The sequence below is a fragment of the Aspergillus affinis genome (assembly GCF_023601865.1).
Source record: "Aspergillus affinis strain CMG 70 chromosome Unknown NODE_64_length_189858_cov_85_443443, whole genome shotgun sequence".
In the NCBI taxonomy this organism is placed as follows: Eukaryota; Fungi; Ascomycota; class Eurotiomycetes; order Eurotiales; family Aspergillaceae; genus Aspergillus; species Aspergillus affinis.
In genome coordinates this window covers 44,121-70,184 of record NW_026515845.1, presented here as the reverse complement: position 1 = coordinate 70,184, position 26,064 = coordinate 44,121, and the positions used below count along the sequence as shown (strand labels likewise).

At 53.8% G+C, this 26,064-nt stretch overlaps 6 protein-coding genes across 6 annotated transcripts; 1 reads left to right on the top strand and 5 right to left on the bottom strand.

The window, feature by feature from the left end:
• Nucleotides 1-125: 125 nt before the first annotated feature.
• KD926_009154 (uncharacterized protein) lies at nt 126-3,520 on the bottom strand (the record flags this gene model as incomplete). Its single annotated transcript, XM_053101762.1, has 2 exons — nt 126-3,222; nt 3,324-3,520. The coding sequence occupies 2 exons, from the start codon at nt 3,518-3,520 to the stop codon at nt 126-128; spliced, it is 3,294 nt and encodes a 1,097-aa protein (XP_052954665.1).
• Nucleotides 3,521-5,425: 1,905 nt separating this feature from the next.
• KD926_009153 (dolichol phosphate-mannose biosynthesis regulatory protein) lies at nt 5,426-5,822 on the bottom strand (the record flags this gene model as incomplete). Its single annotated transcript, XM_053101761.1, has 3 exons — nt 5,426-5,611; nt 5,675-5,755; nt 5,820-5,822. 3 exons carry the CDS (start codon nt 5,820-5,822, stop codon nt 5,426-5,428), a joined length of 270 nt encoding a protein of 89 aa, XP_052954664.1.
• Nucleotides 5,823-6,101: 279 nt separating this feature from the next.
• On the top strand, nt 6,102-8,757 carry KD926_009152 (MIF4G-domain-containing protein; the record flags this gene model as incomplete). The annotated part of the gene is made up of 2 exons (XM_053101760.1): nt 6,102-7,950; nt 8,012-8,757. 2 exons carry the CDS (start codon nt 6,102-6,104, stop codon nt 8,755-8,757), a joined length of 2,595 nt encoding a protein of 864 aa, XP_052954663.1.
• Nucleotides 8,758-9,237: 480 nt separating this feature from the next.
• On the bottom strand, nt 9,238-15,343 carry KD926_009151 (WD repeat-containing protein; the record flags this gene model as incomplete). Its single annotated transcript, XM_053101759.1, has 5 exons — nt 9,238-11,028; nt 11,745-11,840; nt 11,907-12,163; nt 12,219-15,034; nt 15,186-15,343. 5 exons carry the CDS (start codon nt 15,341-15,343, stop codon nt 9,238-9,240), a joined length of 5,118 nt encoding a protein of 1,705 aa, XP_052954662.1.
• A 2,586-nt stretch (nt 15,344-17,929) lies between these two features.
• Nucleotides 17,930-19,658, bottom strand: KD926_009150 (uncharacterized protein; the record flags this gene model as incomplete). The annotated part of the gene is made up of 2 exons (XM_053101758.1): nt 17,930-19,465; nt 19,611-19,658. The coding sequence occupies 2 exons, from the start codon at nt 19,656-19,658 to the stop codon at nt 17,930-17,932; spliced, it is 1,584 nt and encodes a 527-aa protein (XP_052954661.1).
• Nucleotides 19,659-20,306: 648 nt separating this feature from the next.
• KD926_009149 (6-phosphogluconolactonase) lies at nt 20,307-21,107 on the bottom strand (the record flags this gene model as incomplete). Its single annotated transcript, XM_053101757.1, has 1 exon — nt 20,307-21,107. The coding sequence occupies one exon, from the start codon at nt 21,105-21,107 to the stop codon at nt 20,307-20,309; it is 801 nt and encodes a 266-aa protein (XP_052954660.1).
• Nucleotides 21,108-26,064: the final 4,957 nt, after the last annotated feature.

The following is a 26,064-nucleotide window of genomic DNA, read 5'->3' as shown; positions in this document are numbered from 1 at the left end:
ATAATATAAAGTCTAGAATGTTGCATATTACCCCAGTCTCTGCTCATTCTGAAGATGGAGACCAAAGAAAATGAAAACAATCCTTCCAAGATAAGGATAATGCGTATAAAACACACAAGATGATGTTAAACTCGATCTTGTGCAAAATCCAACACTTCGCAGTCATCTTCGAAAAATCCGTCGTCGCCCCCAGAACCAGTCGACGGGAACGGAGACGGATTCTTCTTCTTGCGACGTGTGGTTATGACTACCTCCTCGACGTGGCCCGTACTGTTACCGAGACTAATCAGGTTCTCCATTTCTCCGCCGAACCCGGCGTGCTGGCCATGCAGAACCTCGTCATGGTCGCCTTCGTCATCCCCACCGGCGCTAAACGGACGCACATGCAGCTTGGACATCGGCATGCTGTCACCAAAGACCCAATGTCCTGTGGGAATCGATGTCTGCGCATCGTCGGCATCGTTCGTTTCCGAGTAGACAAAGAGGTTTACCCGCTGATCAGTGTGGAAAGGTTGGTACGGTGCGTTAGTCTCGATCTCCGCCTGGGAGAGTGGCTGGCACTTGAGTTTGGACCCAGCAGCACCTGGTCGTGGAGTCAACGACGGTAAGGCCCACGACGCGTTGATCGTCGTGTCGACGTTGGCCGTGCCAACGGGCATCGCGCCACAGGGGGTTTGCAGGCTGGCTGGCAAACGGATCTCGATTTCTTTGGGCCCGATAACCGACTGAAGTTGTCGGCTCTTGTTGGTGGACAGAGACCGCCGCACCCGGTACAGTCGGTAAACACCACTATTCACCAGACCCAAGAACGGCTGACCCTTGTGGGAAACCCAAATCACCCGGGAGGCAGCCGGATCGCGGGCCAGGGCCGACAGATGAAGGCGATTTTCTCCAGCATGTCGAAGCGTGTTGACCGTCCCGGTCGCTGCTCCCACCGATTTACTAAGTCCGGCGGCGACAACCTTCCCGCCCCGAACACCGGCAGCAGACGGGATGGCAAATCCACTCACGGCTGGGAAAGCAGCGCCTGCCGATGGGGTGCGGCCCCTGACCGCCGCAAGAATGGGCTGGGTCTTGCCGCCCACGAGTTTGAATGCCGCCGAGAGAGGGTTGGCACTGCTTGCCCGGTCCGATAACTCGTCCGCCGGCTGATCGGCAGCGGGAGATTTGCTGGGCGGCGGTCGAGCTCGCCGGAATGGAGGCCACTGGAAGGCACTGCGTGGGAGGTCAAAAACGTGCACAGTCCCTTTGCGAGTGATGATCGCCAGTCGGTCCCCAGATGGAGGACACCAGATCACGTCGACGATATACGAGGTGGTCAACCGTGCAAACCGGGCAATCTGGCGCACATTGGCACAGGGGGTCACCGAATCATCGGTCAGGAACGCCCCTGCTCGACAGTGCTTTTCTTGCATCAGATCCCAGACGTACTGGACATCGCCCTTTTTACTGGCTGTAAGCAGCATCAATCCGTTTGGCGAGAATGAGAGAAAGCTGCAGCCATTAGGGACCTGGAATGTGGCCACCGGGGTGTGTGAGGTGTTCTTTGTCTCGCCACTCTCGTCCATCCTTTTCAGATCCATGATTGAGACCAAATCAGGCTCGGAAGCTGCAGCAGACTGGGTCTCCTGGGCGTGAGTGGGCGGAAAGGGGCTGTATCCTTGTTGAGGGAAGTCCATCATGTTAGGAGAGCGGCGCGGGGTTGGATTTGAGGCCTGGTCTTTGTTCCAGTAGCTATTCCAGGCTTGAAGACCTTGATCGCCCATCCATCGCGCGCCCCGCACGAGTTCTTGTGTAACGCCGCGGGCCATTTTATCAAAGAAACTCTCACCCTCGCCAACGTCAGTGGCAGTAGAGACTGCTGGTCTTGACGGTGGACTGCGAGTTTCCAGTCCGAATGTTTTCCCGCGGATGAGGGAAGCAGGCACCGTCCCTCGGATCGATGCCCTGTAGGCTGAGGATGGTGGAACAACAGCTAACCATCTCCCTTTCAGGTCGATGATAGGGTGATCGTTATTAACAAACCCTTGAGGAGAGTCATTCCGCGATCCATCAGCGTCAGTCGAAGTCGACGAAGCGGAGTAGCGCCGAGCCTCTTTGGACTGGATGCTAGTCCAGGTCTTCCCCAAGCATCTATAACCGTTCATGCTATAGATAAGCACCTCGCCACTGACGCCAGAAGCCACGACGACGTGATGTCCGCTGGCAAAAAGTTTCAAATTTCCGGCGGGCGACGGCGCGAATACCGGGAGCCCAGGAATATTTTCAAAGCATGGTGACGGCTGGGTTGCGAAAAGAGTAGCAACATGATCCCCATTTCTCAGGGAGTACACCTCAACTCGAGTCTGATAATATCTGGCTTCGTCCTTGCTTACCCGCTTTTCAGCGGGGAGCTGCCGCCCAACGGCGACAGAAGGATTTTCGTTTGTTTCCGAGCCGGTAGAGGATGCAGGACCTTCGTCATCGGATAAAACAGAGGGCCCGTGGATGGTGACAGCAATATGGGGCCGTGACGGGGCAAACGAATCATCCGTCAAGCCACTAACCAGCATCTTTGCTTCGATCACCCGACCATTCAGGCCCGTCAACTTTCCTAATGAACGAGTCGTGCGACTTTCGATGGCTAAAACCTCCAGGAAGCCGTCACCACCGACAAAAAGCACATTGCCACTCATTCTCGACGTCTTGGATGACGGACTTGAGATTGTGTCGAAGGCACAGAACGAGTAGCACGCCTCTGCTGGCGGTCGATTCTGGCCCGAGAACAAGGGAAGATCAATCTCCGGTGCACCGTAGAAATGAGCCTGGGGCAAATGGGGTAAAGGGATCTGGTTATTGAAAGGGCTACTGACGGAGTGGCTCTTACGCCTGTCCGCAGATGCCTGCCGGGACGAGTTATAACCAGTCCCATAACTCAGAGGCCTTGTCCCGGGAGACGCCGAGGAAGGATTACTGAAACCACCCTTCTCGGGATGAAGGAGAAATCCTCCAGGAGAGCCACTAGCCAGTTCACCGTCAATAACGTCTGTGGGTGGACTCTTTCCGAAAGGAATGGCTTTTGCCCAGCTATCCGTTCGGTAGGCAATATCATTCTCAGGCGTCTCCTCGAAGGCGTCAAACGCGTCCAAGACTGGCGACCTTATGTTATTGGTGGCGTGTGTCTCCGGGAGAGGGTCTGGACATGAAGACGGTTCCGGCGGTGACGGAGAAGACGCCTCTATCCTGTACATCGTGCACCATCTATGTCAGCAAGGCTGCCCGGGAGATACTGCAGGAACAGAGAGAGTTTGGATCGAGAGTGCAAGATGACACTATCTACTTACAAGTCTTCCGGAGGAGGCCTTGGGACGGCTTTGGCGGCCTTTGTCTTCCCCTTGGACCCGTTTTTCCCTTTTTTCTTGCTTTTTCCACCAAGCTCATTCTCTGGAGTGGCTCGTTGCAAATCGTCGGTAACGGGGCTGGGATCACTAAAGCCCTGGGTTTGCTGGCGGAAAAAGTCGTCCGAAGCTACCGGGGGCATTCAAATGAAGGGTTGCCTCGGGAGGCAGGTTGGTTTCAACAATGAACGGCCGCTCTCGAGACCTTTTAACGAGGCCTGAGAACGAGAGCAAACAGCAAGTATGCCAACGGGGCGCGGATTCCGGGGAGGTATTGCGTTATCGGCAAGCCAAGTCGCGCCTGTGCAGGGAGATCAACACAAACGCCCTTATCAACATGACTCATCCTGACGTCCGACGCGGGCAGGGTTCGGGATACGTACCGATTACCGGTCTATTCAAGAGGTTCCAGCAGATTCACAGAAAAGAACAGCGCGCTCAACGGCCGAAATAGAAAGGGTAGAAGAGGGGGGTGGGGATGGCGGCGTATCTAGAGTTATGACAACTCTTAGATACGCTGGGAAGCGCGATAAGGACAACACGGAAGCACAGCTTAGACCGGTTGTCTCGTTCAGAGAAACGAAGGATGATGATTAGACAGGTTGGTAAGTACACGGTTGGGGATTCAGTTGATGAGATTATTGAGTAACGTTTGGACAGAAGTAGGTTTCCAGGAAGAGAAGCCAGAGCAGCGGAGGAAGAGGAAGAGCGAGGGAGGGGGAGGGGAATCGGATCAGGTCAGGAGCGTGGATGAGCGGGCTGACTTATCGCCTGCCTGGACTGTTATCGGGGCGGGACTTGGGGGGGACGGAGTACCTGCTAGTGACCGGGGGATGGGCGACCGATGGGACGGAGTGGAGGTACCGACTGGGTACCCTTTTCCAGAGGCATAAGGTTGCCTGCCACATGACGAGGATCCAGTGATGATTGGCCTGACCGGAGGGCCTGAAGCATGACCGGTCAGGACGGATCTCCCAGCCACTCGATAGTCAGGCACTGCCTACATACGGGGTACATGCTTCGGTAGTCGGTAAACGTAGCCCTTCTGCCGTCGTAGGTACACTATACCCTGTACACTATACACGGTCGGAGACGAGTAGATACGTTTACCTAGGATGACGAGCTTGTCCCACGGTCGACCTTTGCTACCCTGCTGTCAACGTCGATGCCTTACCCGCCTGGGCAGGAAGGAATATGGATTAATTGTTCCCCTTCTAATCCACGGTCGGTCCAAAGCTACGAGGCAATAGAACCCACCCGCTATTGGTTCTGCCTGAGGGGTCCAAGCCAAGCAAACACTGCAAACAGCCTGTCTCGACCGCGCCCCTCCGCCACGTGACCCCGCCTGGCAGCCAAAGGGGCAGCGAGCCGGCACCCACTAGGCCAGCAGAGCAGACGTGAGACGTGAGAAGATGCCCTGCTTGGGTCCTACGTCAACTTAACTTCGCGCATTCCATGGCCGTCCCTTTCCTTTTCATTCCCCGGCTTTAGCCGCCACTCGCCAGAACACGTTGTTGGCCTTGACCTTCATGAAGCCTTGGGCAAGAACAAGGTCACGAGTCCGTCACGAGTCCCCGCATGGTACGAGCACCAGCTGTAAGGCCCCAACTTGTCATTGGCACGTCGCTACCGATGTGACTGAAACATGACGCTGCTGAACCGATCTCCTCGCTGTGGCCATACTTTCACCTCTGTAATCCTGAACGGTCCCCAATTCTGGAATGCTCCACCTCCCCTCCTAAATCTTGTGACACCCGAGCTTGTAATTCTAGCTGCCGAGTGACCTAAACGCTCGTCATTCGGCTCATCTCACGCTGGGGGGGCCGCCTTGCTTCCACTGGAGGAAACCCTACATGGAAAGACATCCAGATGAAGAAAGGAGAGGACGGGAAAGAAAAGTCTTGTTACAAATCGATACAATAGGTATAATGACGACAACTCTCCATGCCAAACCGGTATTCACATCCACCCCCTGATGCACTGACACAATGTCCCCCTCCGGCCCCTTTTGGTTTCTACCGAAGTCTCCACGGACGGTTTGCAGATGCTCAGGTCTTTTTCTTCGCAGCGGCTTTGGCCTTGGCGGCCTTCTTCTTGTTGCTGTTGATCATCACGATTCCAATGAACGTGCCGACCACGGCCGAGGCCAGGAGAGTAAGGAAGACGGGAATGCGAATGGCCCATACGCGGGGAGGGAAGAGGTCGTGCAGAGGATGGCCGGGGTCAACGAACGGCTAGAGACAGAAGGGTTAGTAGATGCCACGTATCAATCGGGGGATATAGCAGTAGTGGTGTACCATCAACAGAGTCCATGCCGTGTAGTAGAGAAAGATCGCAGTAGCGACCAAGAGCATGGTGGATCCCACGAGTTGGCCCAGCTGGGGTGAGGTACAAGTCAGTATACCATAATGAATGATCAGAAATATCATTGCAGATGCGTACCATAGTGATGAATCGGAGATATTTCTGCTCGTACTCGCGGAGAAGGACGGACAGACGATGCTTGCTTCATCGCAAGGCGCGCATAACTGGCCGTCGTGGCAGCTTGGCTCCGGGTCACGTGCGCCCGGCCACGCTAAGACTTTCCCTTCCCCTTCGCCGCCTCACAGCTTGACCGACGCAGAACCACCCATTGCCTTCGCGCCTTGTCGCTGGAGTCAACTCCCAGCTTATTGGATTTTTAAGGGGGAAATTTCCATCGCGGTGTGAAATTTGCAGAACAATATGAGCGACCCCATCGTTTTGCAATCGGCAGTGCGAGTGCCTACTCCTCCACCTGGCGCCTCGTACTCCCCCCAGCCTTCGGCATCACGAAAACGCTCTCCGCCCTCTCGTTCCCCTTCGCCCAATCGTCGCCGGTCGCCGCCGGGTGACTCTGTCAATGAGGATGGCGATGCGCCGCACATCGATTCCGAGCGTGCGATAGAGAGAGAGCGCCAACTTGCCGAACGGGTCCGTCAGCATGAGAAGGAAGAGGCAGCACGGAAGCCGATGACGGCAGAAGAAAAGCAGGCGTCGGCCAAGGCAGAATATGAGAAGCTCACGAACATGCGCTCGGGTGGCACCTATATCCCCCCGGCTCGACTGCGCGCGCTGCAGGCGCAGATCACGGACAAGACCAGCAAGGAATACCAGCGTATGGCATGGGAGGCACTGAAAAAATCGATCAACGGTCTCATCAACAAGGTCAACGTATCGAATATCAAATTTATCGTGCCAGAGCTGTTCGGAGAAAACCTCGTGCGCGGCCGGGGTCTATTCTGCAGAAGCATCATGAAAGCTCAGGCGGCCAGTTTGCCGTTTACTCCCATCTACGCGGCGATGGCGGCCATCGTCAACACGAAGTTGCCCCAGGTGGGTGAGTTGCTGCTCAATCGCCTGATCGTGCAGTTCCGCAAGGCATTCAAGAGAAACGATAAAGCGGTGTGCATATCCTCGACGACGTTCATCGCGCACCTGTGCAACCAACAAGTTGCGCACGAGATGCTGGCGGCTCAGATTCTGCTGCTGCTGCTTCACAAGCCCACGGATGACAGTGTGGAAATTGCGGTTGGGCTGACCAGGGAGGTGGGACAACATTTGGAGGAGATGAGCAGTCCTATCGCCCTAGCCGTGTTCGATCAATTCCGCAACATTTTGCACGAGGCCGACATCGACAAGCGAGTGCAGTACATGATCGAAGTTCTGTTCCAGGTCCGAAAGGATCGGTACAAGGACAACCCGTCGGTCAAGGATGAGCTTGATCTGGTGGAGGAGGAAGATCAGATCACCCACCGCGTTGGTCTTGACGACGAGATCGAGACGCAGGACAGCCTCAACATCTTCAAATACGACGAGCAGTGGGAGGAACACGAAGAGGCATACAAGAATCTCAAGGCGGAGATTCTTGGGGAGGGCAGCGACGAGGAAGATGACGAGGACGATTTCGATGAAAGCTCCGACGACGAATCAGACGAAGACCAGAAGATGGATATCAAAGACCAGAGCAACACGAATCTGGTCAACCTGCGACGAACAATCTACCTGACCATCATGTCCAGTATCGACTTCGAAGAGTGCTGCCACAAATTGATGAAGATCTCGCTGCCGCCCGGCCTCGAGCCGGAACTTCCGTCCATGATCATCGAATGTTGCTCGCAGGAACGAACGTACTCCAAGTTCTACGGCCTAATCGGTGAACGATTCTCGAAGATCAACCGCTTTTGGTCTGACCTCTTTGAAGCTGCGTTTGCCAAGTACTACGACACCATTCATCGATACGAAACGAACCGGCTGCGCAACATCGCGCGTTTCTTCGGCCACATGCTCAGCAACGATGCCATCGGCTGGCATGTTCTGTCGATCATCCACCTGAATGAGGAGGAGACGACATCGAGCAGCCGTATCTTTATCAAAATCCTCTTCCAGGATCTCGGAGAACATCTTGGCATGCCGAAATTGCACGAGCGCATGAGAGACGATATCCTGCGCTCCAGCTTCGAAGGTCTCTTCCCGCTGGACAACCCGCGCAACACCCGCTTCTCCATCAACTACTTCACCAGTATCGGCTTCGGTCTGCTGACGGAAGACATGCGTGAATATCTCAAAAACCTTCCCAAACCCACCGTTCCTGCTCTCCCTGCGCGCGCTGCCAGCCCATCAGACTCGGGCTCGGTCAGATCTCACTCCACCTGTTCCACCTGCACCGGCCGCTCGCGCTCGCGCTCCGTTTCATACTCCCGCTCTCCGTCGCGCACTCGTGGTCGGGGACGCTCGGTCAGCCGCGGACGATCTTACAGCCGCTCCGTCTCGGGCTCCTCTCGGCGAAGCTACAGCTACACGCCCTCGCGGTCCCGATCTCCCGTATCGAAAAACCGCCGACGCTCCGTGTCGTACAGTCGGTCTCGCACACCACCCCGACGCACTCGCGCCCGATCCTACGATTCCCGTTCGTCACGGAGCGCGAGTCCATATCTGGCTCGCCGGTCAGCGTCTCGCTCCGTCTCGCCTCCTCGCACGCGTGGTGGCCGTAAAGATCGAAGCCTCTCACGCTCCGTATCGCGGTCTCCCTCCCCTCCACCTCGACGTGGCAATGCCAGACGCTATTCCTCGGCGTCTCGCTCGCCTCCACCCGCCGGCAAGCGCCGCGTCGCGAGTCCATCCGCCTCGCGTTCGCCTCCGCCAGCTCGTCGCCCCCGAGATGCCTCGGCCTCGCGCTCTCCTCCGCCCCGACACGGACGAGGCAGAAGATACTCGGACTCTCGTTCTCCGTCCGCATCTCGCTCGCCTCCTCCGCGTCGAACCAACAAAGCCCGATCTCGCAGCCCGCCTCGTCGGCCTCGGGCTGCCGATTATTCCTAGCCATGATGTCTTAACAGAAAGGAATCGGATGAAACTCTAGGCGAGTCGAGCATATAGCAGTAGTAGTAAATCAATCCTGATATGATGACTAGAAAGAAAGCAAGTTCATTTAATTCAGTTTTTTTTTTGGGTGGAAAGGGTCCGAATGGGTTGGTCATGTAACCGGTGTATTTATACATTTTTATCTGCGAACTAGGAATCAGGAAAACATCTTTCGTCAATTTCAATTAGAACGGCGGTTTCATGCTTGTGCAAGCTTCAATTGTAAGTTAGGTTCTTGTAGGCTGGCTCTGTTATATATTTCTTCACTCTCCATTCCACTGTCTATGGGTATCTATCGTGTCTATATATCATTTTTCATCCATCGTAAACCGACCAACCAATCAACCAAACTCCACCCATCATGCATCCAATATCTATAAATACTCAAATCAACTCAACTCCTGTCAGAACCTAAGACCAGTTCAGACAATCCAAACCATCTCCTCCCCTCTTCCTACCGAGTATGCCTATCTAAAATCTAAACCTCCCCCGCCTCCCAAGCGCACCTCTCACACCGACACAACCCACCCAACGCCCCTCTCGCCCACTCCCTCCTCTCCTTAACATCCAACCCAATATCACAATAATGATTCCAGATCTCCTGGTCCGCTTGAATGCCCTCATCCCTTTCACCTTCAGCCTCGGGACCTGTCCCCTTCTTCACCTCCGTCCCCTCCACCGTCTTCCTCCTCCACACAGGCCTCTCATCCCTCGTCCTCGCCCGGAACGTGATCTCTCCGCCCCACTCCCACCGTACGTTCGGATCACACGAATGATTCGCTAGACACCACAGCGGATGCACGGCGCAGAGCTCCGGACCGCCGTCCCACGTCGAGAGCCGGCCTGATGCGGTGCCGCGGAACTTAGCGTACAGGGTGTTAAGGATCCAGGTGTCGTAGCGCGGGAGGGTGGTGTAGGGATCGAGTTCCATTTCCTCGAGGATGCGCATCGGTTGCAGGATCGAGAGGTGGAAGGAGAAGGGGAGGGTAGCGGTTTCGTCTTCCTTGTCTTGAGGTTGAGGGTTAGGGGTAGGTTGGTCCGGGTTACGGGTGGTGACGGGGGAGGAAATGTTCAGGTCGAGGTCGTGAAAGTCGCCCCAGATGTATTTGATCTCCGGCAGGTCGAGCGGGTGCAGGTCCTGCGTGGCGGCCATGGCGATGGCGCGGCCGACTAGCAGCAGATACAGGTAATCGGCCTTGTCAGTGGGGTCGGGGATATCCTTGCCGATGGACTCGAGGCCATCCATCAGGCCGCAGACAGCGGCGTGGTAGACGTCCTGGGCGCGATCGTGACACGCCTGAGAGCAGAAGATGGTATCGTCGCAGCCGGCGCAAGCGACGGGGGGGTTCTGGTCAGCGAGGTCAGGGAGAGGCGCATTGCAGGCGTCGCAGAGGTCGTCATGGAGACGGTTCGTGGCCGTGAGGATGGACGACTCATGCAGGAGGATCTCGCCGGCGGCGATGTCCTCTTTAGCGAAGAGGCCGAGTTGCACGGAGACCTCGTCGGATGGGGTTGGCTCGCTTCCCTCCGTGGTGCCGTGCAGCAGGGGGAGCGCGACGGCGCGGACCTCGCATTTGGGCGCAACGTGCTGCAACCGGTCGTTCAGCAGCTGGAGGGTTTCGGGTGCCTTGCGATCCGGCTCGTGCTCGTTCCAGGGATAGAGAACGCGGCGGGCGCGGCCCTGGGCTTTCAAAGCGCTCGGGTCCACCTGGACTTGCGCCTCGTCGGCGGATGTAGATGCGGCTTGAGGCCGGCGTGATAGGTACACTTTTTTGATGATATCCATCTGACCTCGCAGCGCGTCCACGGCGTCCTGACCGTGCTGTGAACCCTCTAACAAGGCCAAACCCCTCCCGCAGAACTCAAACGCATCGCGAAAACACCCACAGCGGACCAGGTTGCGAACCAACAATGTATACACCCCACCGATGAGAGCATCGTATTCGTCCTGGGTTACAGGCTCATAGGCACCATCCTCGTCGTCCTCGTCATCATCCTCACCCTCATCCTCATCCTCATCCTCATTCGCATCAGTTGTGTCGTCCGTCTTCGCATCACTTGAGTCCGCAACTCTCTTTCGAGCGTGGAATTCACACCCGTCCGGATCAACGACCGACTCGAGCAACGATAGGGCGCGATAGGCATCGGCGGAAGCGAGATCAGCGAACCCCAATCGCTCGTGGATCAATCCTCGTTCATAGTGACGGTGCGGATTGTGGGGGTCTGCGTAGAGTCTGGCGGTAGTTTCGGAGCGCTCCTGAAGAAGGGCCTGCATTCTGGGTACAATCGTAGAGCGAATTCAAGTGATCAAGATTAGAAAATGCTCAATTGCTCTATTTCGGGTCTAATCATGAGAATTAAAAATAGCGAGCGACTTCTTGACCATTGAGAGCGGGGAAGTAAAACGAGAAAAAAAGAAAAAAGAAAAAGAAAAAAAATGCGGGGGACTGATAGGCTCACGTGAAGATAAGCGCGCAAAACTCTCCTCGCAATTCTCTTATCTGCGCCATGTCCACTAACAACACCAGTCTACTACAACAATCATTGGACAAACTTGGTCATGGATTCTCATTCAGTCATTCTTGTGGCGTGACTAACTATCACAAACGTACTGCATATCCCCTCACTTTTTGGAAGGTCAACCAGACGCCAAAACATAACCCAGGAAGCCAGGGAGAGAGGGCAGAAGAGGAGAGAACAGAAGAAAACAAAACAAAAAAAAAATATTAAAAAGACATAGACTGGGGAGGTTGTCGAAAGTCTATCCATAGCAACCAGAAGAGAAAAGAAATCGCGCTTGATTATTCTTCCCATATATTCAAACGGGAAGATCATTGATATGGTGTTATAACACCCTCTCTCCGAGCGTCCCCTCGATATTACTTACTTCCTCACATTATCTGCGAACGGGTCAGATCGAATTCAAACCCACCGCAAGCATGGTTGAAGACGAACGGGGCAAAGGAATGGCAAAGCAAAACTTACACGGCAGTTGTCTTCCAAGACAAAACTGGCATTTTCAACTCCGCCCGCGGCTTGCTGACGCCTCAGATTCACCGCAAGTCGAGACAACATCTCTCGCTAAAAGAAGTGATTCTCGTCGTCAGATGAAATGACTCTTACTCGAACAGGGAAATCAAGACTCACTGTGATGTACGCTTCGTCCATCCCACCTTGCCGGTTGACATCATTCTGGCTCATGATCCGATAACTGTCGTGGATGCGCTTGCAGCTTCGAAGACCGCCGACCCCCGAAACATTCGACTTCAGGGTGTTGGCATCATTGTCGGGATCCAAAATATTGACGCCTCGACGAGCATCCTCCTGGGCACGCCGGTCGGTGGAGAAGATTTTGATTGTATTGTCGATGCCGGATGCTGCAATGGTGGGTTCATATGGATGTCCTAATGGCCGATTGTTAGTGCAACAGACCCTTTGAATGACCATGGGATATCTTACCTTGCACAACATTGACAACTTCGCTGTCGCCTTCGAGGATATTAACCAGCTTAGAAGACTTGCGATCCCAGATGAACACATGACCAGAATCGCTGCCGCTCACAACGTACTCGTCGTTGAGCCCGAAATAGTTCACGTCCTTGACCGTTTTGATATTGCAATGGCCCTGGTAAACCCTCGTATGCGGCGAGCATGAAACGTCCAGGCCCACTAATTCCCTCCTCGTTCGTCGGATGTTGTAACCTCGCAGCATGCGATCTTCCTCTTCCTGTGCTTCAAGATCTTCGTCACTATCGAGCGGGGAGCTGCCTGACGTTACTCCAAAGTCGTCCAGGTCATCATCTTCCTCTTCGCCATCGTCTTCCATGTCATCGTCCTCCATGTCATCGTCCTCGTCATGGTTGGCCCGTTCAAAAAAGGCTCCACTACTTGCCATAGGTTCGTCGTCAACGGACGTTCCCCGAGTACTGTTTGACCCGGCGTCTGAAGAAACGAGGTTTGCGACTGTATCTCCGCTGGAGCCCGAGGTTCTTTCGGGCGCTGATCGGTCAGCCAGCCGTGCTAGAGATACATCATGAATCGGCTCCTCTTCAATGTTGGGGTTGATATCTTCCTGAGATCTCTCAACTCCCGTATCCTCTTCGGCCTCGTCTTCGACCGTCGTCCGTACACCGCCAAAAGCTCGGTTGACAAACTCGTAGTTCACACCAGAACCAGCCTCCATCAGAATTCCTCGGCAGACTTTGAAGGCCCAGAAACCTCTCTCCACCGACCGGTTCGTTTTCCGAGCAGAATGTTCCAGCGTATCATGGTTGTCGCCGTTCTCGGATTCCATGCTCTCCGAATCCATATTCCGCCGGTGAAGCGTGTTTTTGAATGCATTCGTGATGTCATGCTGCGTCGGACTGATGAAGCGACTTCGATCGTGTTCGAACCTCGATGCGTCGACATTCACCACAGGCGTGTCACCCGCCAGCCCTTGCAAGTAGGGCAGTAATGCCGTCTCGATGGCCGTGTCGTCCGCCGTTTCAGAGAGGGGGAATCGTGCCTTATTCAACCGATTGGCGGCGTCCCGCTTGAAGCCCGCAAGCAACGCCCCCCGGCCCCCTTCCACCCACAGCAAAACCGCCTTGATGAAGTCGTAACAAAACTGGGATTCTCGATCAAGCGCATTATTCTCCCCCGGCGCCAGCCGAACCTGCTGGAATTGTTCCATCGCGGGTTTGGGGTGTTCGGGATGATCCCGCACCTCGCCTCCGAGGACCTGCGCTAATGTTCCAGCGGCTTGGACGAATCTCCAGGCCGACTCGCGATTCCGACGGAGGGCTTGCTGCACACCCACCACCTCGTGACTCGGGTTCATAGGGTATCTCCATGTTCGCATGACCTCATCCATTTGCGGCAAGTAGGTTGCGGCCTCGGTCAGAGCACCGGAGAAGAAATCGGTGTACGGAGTTAAGTCGGGTGCGCTGAAGGGTACGCTGTCGTCGCCCATAGCATCGCCCAGCGAGAAGAGGGCCTTGCGAAGCCTCACCAGTCCTTTTGCAATCCGCATGCTTAGTCGTTGCGCGTCGTTCAATACCGAATCCCTCGCCTGTTCGATCAAATCCGGGGGCGCCGTCCGAGGGTCCGATAAGTTCGGGAGCGGAATATCTTCTGACTCCCCATTTCCGTACCGCACCCGAAATGCTAGTTCACCATCGTCGCCGTCGGTCTGGTCCTCGCTATTTCCCTCAACGCGGGGACGGGCTCGCGGCCACCCTCCACTTACGTGGGATGGAATCGAGGACCTGGCTTTCCGCTTGAGCCTCCTGTCCGTGGAACTTTGTCGCCTGGAAGAATCGGACGTGTCGGGGGTACTCTTTTGGCGCGAGGGGTCCGATTCGGTGGCGTCCGGACTGCGAATCAGATCGAAGCTGTAGATGTGGCCTCCAGACCAGCTGACGACCATCTCGTTGGGGTTGGCATCGCTGATCTTGCAAGCGGTGATGTCTCCGCTACCGCGGGGGCTCATCCGACGCTTGCCGTTCGGTGCAAACTTTCGAACACACCTGGTCGCCTGGCCCATTAATTCATCGCTACGTGCACTGCCGGTTGTCGGGGGAGTACCGGGATCACCAGCCTCGACCTGTAGGTCGCGCCCGAGCATGCGCCGGTCATGAAGGAAACAATGGAGATGGGCGCCGCCCAGGGCAATGTAGTGCGGCTGGCTGGGCGAACACGAGATCGTGTTGAGGTCGACTTGATGGCGCTTGTACGAGATCAGCGGGGGCGGGGTGTTCGAATCGTCATGGACCACTCCCGGTCGATAGGCCATGGGCCCTTGGCCGCCCCGCGGCTTCGGGTAAGCGGACGACGGCTGTCGCAGGTCCCATTGGCGCACCTCGCCATCCTCGGAGCAAGTGAGAAACAGGTGGGGGGACGATTCGGTGACAATGCGCTTGACCCGGTCCGCGTGACTGCGGTAGACGCGGGCGTTAGTGTTCCCCTCGTTCAGATACCGGGTATTGGTGAAGAAGTTATTGAAACGGCGACTGCGAGCGGACGAGACAAAGGCCGACGAGGTGTCGGCGGAACGATTGCTGCTAGAGTACTCCAGGTCAAAGACGCGGACCTGATGGTCGCCTGCGCACGTTATCAGAGTCCGGTCATTCGAGTGCGGCATGAACTTGACCGAGAAGATGTTGGCCCTATGGCCCGTGGCCACGGTGGTGCTCAGCGAAAAGGGCGCGCTAGTGGACTCGGGCTGGTAGGAATAAATGTTCAAGTGGAGATCATCCGAGCCCGACGCGAGAAACTGGCCAGATCGCGACCATCTACAAAAACAGCCGGGTCAGCGTGCTGAAGGACCCCCCAGAGAATTTCCCCCCGAGCAAAGGAAAGGAGGGGAAGAAAAGACGCGACGACGACAAGGCAATCGCGCACAGAGAGAGAAGGCAGCAAAATGCGACCGACAATCAGACGTACGATAAGGCATTGACACAGCCGGTGTGGCCGCCCAGCTCATTCACGATGTCCAGATCGTCCACCCATTCCTTAGAACCATAGATGCTGCGAATACTGGAATAATGCGACCCATATCCCGATTCCCGCCGCCAGATGCGGTCGTACAGCGAATTCCTCATGGTGCGAAAGACGTCGACGGGCGGGCGACAGAAAGCGTACGTTCAGTTTAGCGAGGTCGGGAACATTACGCGCGATGGAGAAGACTCTGTCGAACGCTCTGAGGCGAGTGACGTCAGTCCCATCACGGAGAAGGGTAGTTAAATAAGGGCAAATGGGTAGGAAGAAAGCGGGACCTTCCCCCAACAACAACTGCTGCTGCTGCTGCAACAACAACCATCGCCGCAGAACGCACAGAGTCAGTCGGTCTGAGAGCAACGATCCAAAGGAGGGGGTAACCCCAAATGACCCCCCAAGAAAAATGGATAATCCAATCTCTCCCGAGACACAACTGCAGCGCAGGCTCGAAGCGAAGCGATGAAGCACAAGCGTAGGGGGGGCAAGAGGTCCAAGGGAAGACCAAGAAGAGGCAGGTGTGAGATGGCAACCGTGAAAAAGACCGCGATAATAGTGCCGATCCGTCTGCCGGGTGGATGCAAGTCTTTTCCTTTTTTTTCCCTTCTTTTTTCTTTCTTATTCTATTTTCTATACACCCAAGCAGGTATGTGGTTTCCAGTAGAACCCAAGGAAAACAAGGATCTTACCTTTTACAAAACGTTGAAACCGGGTAGAGAACGGCAGACTATGGAGCAAGAAATTGCGATGAGAAGAAAGATAGAGAGAGAGAGAGAGAGAGAGACCGAGAGGGCGAAAGAAAGAAGGCGCAGAAGTAATAGAAGAAGAATACTTACCACCGCCAGCCCCAGCACGGGAACAACCAATGGCCAGACGGGAGAAGAGGGGAGAAGAAACAAGCAGAAAAGAAAGGGAAAAGGGCAGCTGCTCCACTCGGTCCAGACTTCGAAGGGCGGAAGTAGAACCACTGGGCTGCAGACTAAGCCGGAGTGAGCGTTCGAGGTGTTTGACGGGTGACGGTCTGGAAAAAACCGGGCTCGGGGCAACGGTTGGTCAGAGGCACTGGAACACAGGCTAGATCCATGGATTGACGGGAGGGTATTTATGAGTATCATGTTGGAACCGTGCATGTAAGTAATGGTGGTATTAAGGGATTATCTCCAGGGAGTCGAGATCGCTGGTACGTGGAATTAGGAACCGAATCATCCACTCGCCTACGTCAAACGAGGGTGAAGTGAAGTCAAAAGAAACCACGTTTGCTCCATCGGGCGGGCCAATGCCGCTTTGGGGCTGTCATAACACATGATCCGTCCGCACCGATGGAGTACCCCCGGAGGAGCCTTCAGTCCTTCACCCTCTGGAAGGGATTGTCAGAGAAATCCAGGAGGAGACCGGGCAGTCCTCAGTAGAAACCGGAGTGACAGATCACGGCACTCCGTCCCTGCACAGGACACTGGAAAAGACCAGTAGTTGCAGCCGAATCGGGAAGGGGTGCGACTCGGCCATGAAGCAGCGATGATATCAAAGCGCTAGTCCCGTTTGGGCAGGGATTGCTTTCCCTGCTGACTCAGCCTATCAAGTCCGGGGTTGTGCAAGAAGAGTCTCAGGTATATCTCCTGAGGGAGTAGAATACCACATCATGACTCATGGCCACTCGGCCGGTTATCGGTGCAGAAGGCACATTCTCCCTTTCATTTGCTTTCCATACGGTGTACGCGCCTTTCCCTCGTCGTACACAGCCCGCGTATAATTATTATCCACGCCCGCTGTACTAGCGCATTCAATAGCATGATATTTGATAACAGTAAAAACCGGTCCAGGTCACAGAGGAAGGACCAACCACTTCCCGGCTTTCTGGAAAAGGAAAGGGAAGACGAAAGAAAAAAAAAAAAAAAAAAAAAAAGAAAGGTGGTCCGGATCCTGGCCGCCCAACAGGCATATCATGTTTGTTCTCGTGTCGCATTCAAGGGTCTCCCGCAATCTAGTCGCTCGCCTCTCTCTTTCTCTTTCTCTCCGGCAAGGATTGAGATCCCAGACCGATCATCTAGCACAACGGGCGAAATTGCGGTCGGCCGGACTGGTGGAACTGAACTTAGAACCAGAGTTGAATCGAAGTTTCAGACAGAAAAAAAATAATAAGTCGCGAAGTAGGGGAACTAGTCGGAGTAGATCGCCCCAATATTTCTGTTCAGTCGGTTCAATCAAACTGACCGCGCGGTTAGGAAAAACCAGTTTAAACGGGCCCGAGAATCTGCGAACGACCGGTTTACACATTTTGCCTCCGGTCTGAACTTGGAAATCAATGCATTAGTTGATCTGGACGGCTTGCCCTTCCGCCTGTGTCGCCGGTCCCTGCGATGTTCCTTGGTAGTATGGGGGTGAACCTGGCCATTATGCTTTTCTCTCCTTTTTGCCCCCCATTTATTTTTTTTTATTTTTATTTTTATTTTTTTTTTTTCCTCCGTCTCTGTGATATGATCTTTTTTTTGGCGACTTGTAGCCCCTCTTCTTTTCGAATTTTTTTTTTTTTTCCTTTTCTTTGCTCTTTCTGTTCTTTTTCCCTCCGGCTCTTTCTCTGGTCTCCGATGTACGGTGTACGGAGTACTCCGTCTGTATCATGTAGATAACTTGAATCACCAGTGCAGGTAACTTGTTTTCGGGTGAAGGTCAACTGCACGGCCCTCGGAAATATGCTATGACTTCAACGACGACTGCCTCCACATTCCCAACTCCGAGGATCTTGTCTCCTGGGATCGTCTGGTCATGAACTGTCGCGTGAGCTGACTAACCCACTGTCGCTCCGATCTTGTGATATCGGCCTCGATCTTACGGATGGCGTTCAGCTCGTCCACCATCAATTTGACCATCTCATCCAGGCCGCGCGCCATTCGCAGGAGGGCAGAATCTTCCAGCCGCTCTACCTCCCCGTAGCCCAGAATGTCGAGACTCTCTAGCTGTCTGGCGCAGAGTTCCAACTGCAGTGTCATGGCATACGCCTCCTCCTTCCAGGCCGGGTCGATGGGGTCGATGAACACGACGTGGCCATGGCCAACAACCCCTCCTCCCTGCTGCGCCAGCCGGTAATTCGTGATTTCTCTCGCCTTGTGGAACCAGTCTTCGAATCCCTGCACGGCCAATGTGTATCGGCCCGCCAAGCTATCATTTAAATCACAGACTTCCTGCGTAACCTGAGACAGGATGCGGATTTGTTCCTCAAACCCCTGCTGCCCGTTATGCTCCCGCGTATTCTTGAGCCACCCGCTCAAGGCCAGCCCGTTTAGCCGCCGTTGGTACTCCTTCTCCTCGACGATCATGGTCCGGTATCTGCCCGCGACCGAGTCGTATTTCGACCGTAGCTGCGCCTCGGCCTGGTTTCTCCACTGCACATTCTGTCGGAGGGAAGACCGGTGTAGAAGACTGAGTTGTAGTAGCTCGGTTTGGAGTGATGCAATCTCCGGCCAGGACGCCGAGATCAAGGCAGGGTCTGGCTGCGTAGACCCGCCGGAGGACTGCGCAGCGGCGGGCTTGTCACTGGCCTTCCTTGGCGAGAACTGTTGCTGGTAGGTTGTGAAACCGGCTCTGGACCGTGTCGTAGTCGTCGATGGCGAAGGCGGCTCCAGCTTCTTGGAGGCCTGACTGGGAACCGCTGTGACCTGGCTACGATGTCGAACGTGACCCCGGGCGGTCGCCGGAGACCCGATCCCGGCACTGGAGCTCGCCGGCTGCCTTAGCGACGTCGATCGAACCGGTCGTGGCGGAGGAGCCATGCTCGTCTTCTTTGGCGACCCTGCACGGCCATTCTGGTTGGAGGTGGCATCCGATTTGGACGGAGAGGGCGGGCCTTGCGCGAATGTGGCCCGTTTCGGGGTGGTCAAGGGTGTTGTTGAGCCGGTCGAGACCGAGGGGGTCCGAACCGACGAGGTCGGTTTGAGCGCACTGGGTCGAATCAAGCTTTGGCGTCGAGTTAGACCGGTCGGCTCGACCGGTCGCGGGTCCTGCTGTGCTGGCGGCCTCTGAACGAGCCTGGTTCCCCGCTCGGGCAGTCGACTTTCTTGCGGCTTGGGGATGCGTCCAGGCGACGCCGTGGAGCGGGCCTCGTCACGAACGGGCAAGAGGCTCTTGGTTTTGGTGCCATTGTCGCTCCCTGCCGAGGAGGGGGGATTCGAGGGTCCGGAGGAGATGGAGGTCGAAGCGGTCCTGGTTGAGGCTGTGCGTCCGAGAGTTGACGGCTTGTAGAAACCTCAGAGGTTAGTCCAAAGCTATCAAGTCATAGTCCGTGGTCGGCTAGGTAGAAGACGAATCGAAGAGGCTGGGGATGGGGAAATGACAGTAGGAAAGGCAAGGGGGGGAAATTGGTGGATACAGCCCACTAACCTGCTTACGGGGATCACGGAGCGAAAGGGAACGCGTAGGAATGGGCATCGTTGCTAAGCATTCGGTCCTTCATTAGCGTGGTTAATATGATGAAAGGATATCGATGGGGATATGAGCCTCGATCGGGGTAGGAGTCCGTCGTTGTAGATAGATTGGGTGGAAGGTCAACTAGCGGTCACTCGATCAACAGTTCAGCGCAGCGCGTGGCGCACGGGCGAAGTTTAAAATAGTCGAACAATTCCCGAGATCTTCTGTTCCCTTTTTCCCCACGAGAGCGACCAAGTTAATCGTTATTCGTTAATCTTTCATCGAGATTCTGCAGGGTTCTCGACTCGCTCGACTCACAAGTCTCTCATATTCTCAGATTTGCTTCATTACTCGGAGGAAAAAGAAAAAGAAATTGCACTGATAATCATTACTCTCGTTCAATTAGAAACGCCCGTGATACCAGCAGAATAATGATAACACAAACTTTTGGCAAGCATCCGAACAACTTAGGTCATACATCAAGATGAAAATAAAATAGGACGGGCAAGGGCGGCATTATCACTATTTCGGTTTCTCATCGAGGCGCTGTGAATTAATGAGAATTAATTGCCCAAGAACTTTCAGACAGACAGGACCTTTCGTATCACATTCGTCCCGCCAGGTATTTAAAGCATTTCCATCCCCTGGGATTCTCAATCTCGCATGTCATTACAGGCTTCCTCGTCGAGGGAAGGCGACTCCGTCCACGGCCGCGTGGTCAGTGAACCAGCTCACCTTCTCCCCGGCACCCTGGTTGATGAGGGACGAGGGAAGGCTGCGACCTTCCTCCGCGTCGAAAATCTGCTTCATGATCTCCTTCTTTCCGCCACCGGTGGCCACGAAAGCGACGTTGACGGCGTGGGTGACGACGGGCAGAGTCAGGGTAATACGCTTGGGGGGAGGCTTGGGCGAGTCGCCGATGGCAGCGACCCACGAGTCCTTTTCGCGCAACAGCTCGTGGCCCGGAAAGAGACTGCAGGTGTGGCCATCGGGACCGCAACCCAGAAGGATCAGATCGAAGACGGGCAGCTTGACGCTATCCTTGGACGCAAAGATGCGCATGAGTTCCTCCTGATACAGATCGGCGAGTTCCTGGGGGTCTTCATCGTTGACGTGGGCAGGGTCGATGGTGTGCACACGCGGGGTGCCCAATTCGGCCGGGATCTTGTCCAGCAGCTCATCCTTTAACAAACGGTAGTTGCTGTCTTCGTGGTCGAGCGGCACCGCGCGTTCGTCGGCGAAGAAGATGTCCCAGCTGGAAAACTGAGCGGTGTCGTCGGGAGTTCCGTTACCGGGGGCTAGGAGGGCTTTGGCGAGGACTGTAGGGAGGGAGCCACCGGAGACAGCGATTCGGAAGGTTTCGTGGCGGCTCAGCGCGGCATTCTGGTTGCGGAGGACGTAATGCCGTAATTGTTTGGCCAACTCGTCATTGTTGGGGAAACTGTAGAGGTTGGGGGCTGGGCTGGACATGGTGGATGGAATTGTAGTTTTGGTTATAGGGCCAAGATTATCTGGACGAGGCAGGCGCTAGAAGTAAAATAGAGAAAGGGGGAAAGAGATCGCTTGGGAGATTGAAAGAGGGGTGAAGAGAAAGGGAGAGTGTGAGAAAGAATAATGACGGTGGTAGTAGCGCAGTGTTCGGTCAACAGCTGTGAGGTAAGGTGGGGTGGCGGGGCAGAGGCCGAGCAGCAAGGAACCCTCCGTCCTCAGGTAGATGAACGTCGAAGGTCTGCCTGAAAGAGCGAGTCTATTGTTACCTGAGTGAAGAAGGTCGGGTAGGAGAAAATCGCCGTAGCGCACCTTCTCGGTGTACTGACCAGCCTAGAGTTTCGGATAATCAATGCAATCGACCAGAAGGGTCATGGAATAATTCGCCAGGCAAGCGTGTCTTTTCCGTTCCTGCCGAGAAGTCCAACCCGCTGGCGCAATCAGCGACTCGGTTGATCAACCACACTGATGTGACTAGGGTGAGTGGTGATTTGCAAATGAGAGAAAGAACGTCTCCCTTGCACTGTCTCCTGTCTTGCGGTTGAGGGAGCGCTTCCTCTGGAAGGGAGCCAAAAGCTGGTTGAACTGACATCGCCATGAGGCCATGACGTCGTCATGTCGACTAATCTTAATTCGCAGGGGGAAGGTTAAGGGAACGAACGAGATAAAGATTAGGGAAGGTGAACACGTCAAGTCTAGATTCTTCTTCATCCTTCTGGGTCTTTTTCCATTTTCTTTTCTTGTCATTCCTCTCCTCTCCCCCGACATCATCCACGGCGCATTTCACCTCAATCCCTCCCTCGACAGCGTGTCGGCAATGGCGTGGTTTTGTAACGAAGGGCCCCTTGAACGGACATGTGAGATGATGTCAGCGCACCCGTTGTCTTCCTCTCCTCCTCTCCGCGTTCACCACGACGAGCATCTCGATCATCGCCGATTAACCTTTTCGTCCTCGTGCATCCTGCGCCATCGAAGGAGCGGTCCGTTCGGCGCTGTCTTATTGCGCCATCGTGCAGGTGCCCCAGCGTTGCCAACCTTTTCCCCCACCTTCAAGCCGTTCTCAATTCCCTTCATGGTGTAGGCAATCTAGGCGAATGCGGGACTTGAGACAGTAAACTTAACATCCGACATTAATATTAACCCGGGCGACTACACCGTACACCGTCAGTGTACTCCATTCCTCTATGACTGCAGCCAGTGTCAGCCGCAATCTCGCGAGCGGAGTCACGGCACATTCGTCTCGGTACATCGGGATAGAACACTCCACAGTGCTACTAACGATTTTACATCGTTCAAGACTACGGAGTAGACCGTAGATAGTGCTAACAACTGATCCATAGGTTAGCAATTCATCATAGATGGGAACATCATGCGAGATATCATGGCTCCTTGTCCCAGCAATATCAGTTACCTGACCTACTGTGTACACACTGTAGTCTGGGGGGTACCATGCTGACCCATCCAACGGTCGGAAGAGCAGTGTACTTGTCTATGGCTACCGGTCGCCCTCTTAGTCGCAGTGATCTTCGAAGCTTGCCGGGTTATCTACCTTGGCTGTCAGCATTATTCATCCTCCAGAGGAAATGTTTTGGTTTAACTAAAATTAGTAGAACAGTTGTGGTCCGGTAATGTATTCCCCAGGAGGTCGAGGAGGGAAGTGGGACAAGATCTACAGAGCTCAGAATGCACGGGAGACATTTTAGGGCAGACTGCAGAGATAGACAAGATATCGCATGACATGTTGAAGCGAAGAACCGTGCACCTCTTAACGTAATTCCTGACCGAGTGGGCACCCCACTTCAACTTTCTCAACACGCGATCAATTAAAGTCATTCAATCATCAACCACACCACCAAAAATGAGTCAAATATCTCAAAACCTCGAGAATCAAGAGGGTAGTGTCCTGCTCGCAGTTGAAGCTATTCAAAATAAAATAAAACCTCTTCGGTAGCTCGCGCAGCAAAGGTTTATGAAATCCCCCGAACAACTCTACAGAGGCGCCTCAAGGACAATCTTACCGCGCAGAAACTCACGCAAATTCTCATCGATTATCGCTATTTCAAGAGGAATCGCTTGTTCAATGGATCATCTCTATGGATTCGCGCGGAATGCCTCCAAGACCGTCCCACGTACAAGAAATGGCCGAAATCATCCTCCGAGCAGACAATCCATCATGATTTAAACCTATCGGAAAGAACTGGGTCACCCAGTTTATAAAACGACGCCCGGAGGCCAAATCTCGCTTTTCGAGGTGATATAATTACGAGCGAGCGAAATGCGAGGACCCTAGAATAATACAAGCGTAGTTTGATCAGCTTCAAAAATTTCGGATGCAATATGGATGGAGATATCTTTAATTTTGATGAAACAGGCTTTGCAATGGGTATTATCGCTACTAAAAAGGTAGTAACAAGATCTAATATGCCCGGGAAACCTCATCTTATTCAGCCAGACAACCGGGAGTGGGTTACAACGATTGAATGTATTAATTCAAGCGGGTGGTCAGTCCCTACCTGCATTATCTTCAAAGGCAAGGTTCATATTGAAGGTTGGTATACAGAGGAGCGCCTCCCGGGCGATTGGATGATTCAAGTCAGCCCGAATGGCTGGACTACTGATGAAATCGGACTTTCATGGCTTGAAAAAGTCTTTATTCCTACGACATCTCGCCGTACAGTGGGCCAATATCGCCTGCTCGTTTTGGATGGCCATGGGAGTCATCTTACGCCTGCATTCGATAAATTATGTGAGGATAATAAGATTATTCCTATCTGTATGCTTCTGCATTCATCTCATCTCTTACAACCGCTTGATGTTGGCTGTTTTGGCCCTCTAAACCGCGCTTATGGAGGGCTAGTTGAACAGCGAATACGGCTCGGATACAATCATATTGATAAGCTTGATTTCTTGCAGGCGTATCCTACTGCTCATCTACAGGTCTTCACTGCTTCAAATATCCAAAATGGTTTCGCTGCAGCAGGGATAGTCCCTTTTCAACCTCCGAGAGTGCTCGAGTAGTTAAATATTCAACTTTCAACTCCTACACCCCCAGGGAGCCGTGGATCTACAAATTCAAGACTTGTGACGCCTCATACAGTAAAGCAATTGCAAAAATCGGCTTCATCAATTGGAGAAATGCTAAAGCAGGGATCCAAGAGTCCCTCTACGCCTTCAAAACGCCTGTTCCAGCGCTTCTTAAAGGGCTACGAATACTCGCTTTACAACGCGGCGCAACTCGCGAAAGAAAACGCCGATTTACGTGCGGAAAATGCAAACAATCGCATAAAAAAGGCTCGATCGAAGCGTCAAATGGCTTCTACTGAGGCCTATCCCATAGATGAGATGAGAAGTTCAATTCAACAGCGAAATAATCAGGAAGAGGCAATAAATCATGAATATATGCAGGCTAGAACTTCAACTTCAGGGGCCCTAGAACGCGCTCCACCGACATGTTCTAATTGCAATGTCCAAGGCCACACTAGAACTAGATGTCCTACACGCGCAGTTTGAATAGCTTCAATAAAAATCGCGTTGCTTTGTTGATTTTGAATAGCTTCAATTCTTGAATGCGTGGTCGATTTCGGTTGGGGTGCCCACCCGGTCGGGGATGCCCACTCAGTCGGGAATTACGTTAGCATCCAGCGCCCGTGACCATGACAGGCACATCGTCCGGATTGATATTTCCATTGGGACTACAGAGGAAAGTAAACAGGAACCAGGCGACAAGTTGCAATTTTGATGTCAACGCTCGAATCATCCTGATATCACATGGTCTTTTGCTGCTGCATCTACTGATTCAGGGACCCCGTCCGAATGTGATTCAATCATTCGTAATCTCACAATCTAGAGTTGATCATTCCAAGATTTCCGGATTTCGCGTGCTTCCGTCAATCAGTCAATCAGCCAATCGATGACCCCACTGGAGCGATCAGAGTCGAATCTTTGAATCCTTTTGCTATTGGTGATGGAATATCGATCCGCGTTACCATATGACATCGGGGCGCAGAATCCTTGCTCATACGTTACGATGTTATCATTCCGTGTACGGGGTATCTACAAGGTGGTGGTTATTCCTCCGTCCTTGCACTGTATACCCGCCCGACCAAGCCGACTAACCAAGCCTATAACGTCCACAATATATTTTGATTTTTGCCACTGCCGAACATCCGCAGATCTGACCAAAAAGTCTAGAATCTAGATCCCCCATTCACCCTGAAGAAGACCCCGAAATTCCGACGCAAAAAGGACCGCCAATGCTTAACCCCCAAGACATAGTGGTTGTACCTCCACCGGTCATATGTCGTCGGGGATTGGGGGAGTGACATCTGTGGCCCGCCTCAACAGTCCGTGCCTTGGTTTTTTTTCTCTCTTGTTTGGTTCGGTTGTTCCTCAAGGGGACAGACTGACAGGGGGAGGACTGGGAATTTCGTACGACCTTAATCTGCGAGATGCAGCAGGCAATTTAGTGTGAAGATGTAAGTGGCATTTTTTTTAGACTGCACGGGGAAAACGGCACAGAGTCATATTAATATATTGGATAATATGGTATTATGTACGGTACATGTGGCTTCATGCAAGAACAAAATAGGCAGATATGAAAAAAAAGGACTCAGGATGGTCATGTACTTCGTCGAAACGGGCTGACGTTTTCTGTAGTTTGGGTGTCTTCACCTTTCTGTACGATTGACTTTGCGGGCAATCTCTGCACTTTTCCCGCACTGGGTTTAACACTAGTAGAACCTAAGTACGGAGTAGGACCTGGCAACTTATCTACCGACGATATTCAATCACTGTCAATCATGATCGGAGGTATGGAGTAGATTGACCATTCATGAAGACCTACGTACTACGTAGGTATTCTCCCCCCTTTCCCCTCTCGGCCTCTCCCCCCTCGCCCCTCTCCAGACCAAGCGGGCTGTCTTGGGGGAAAATAACCAGC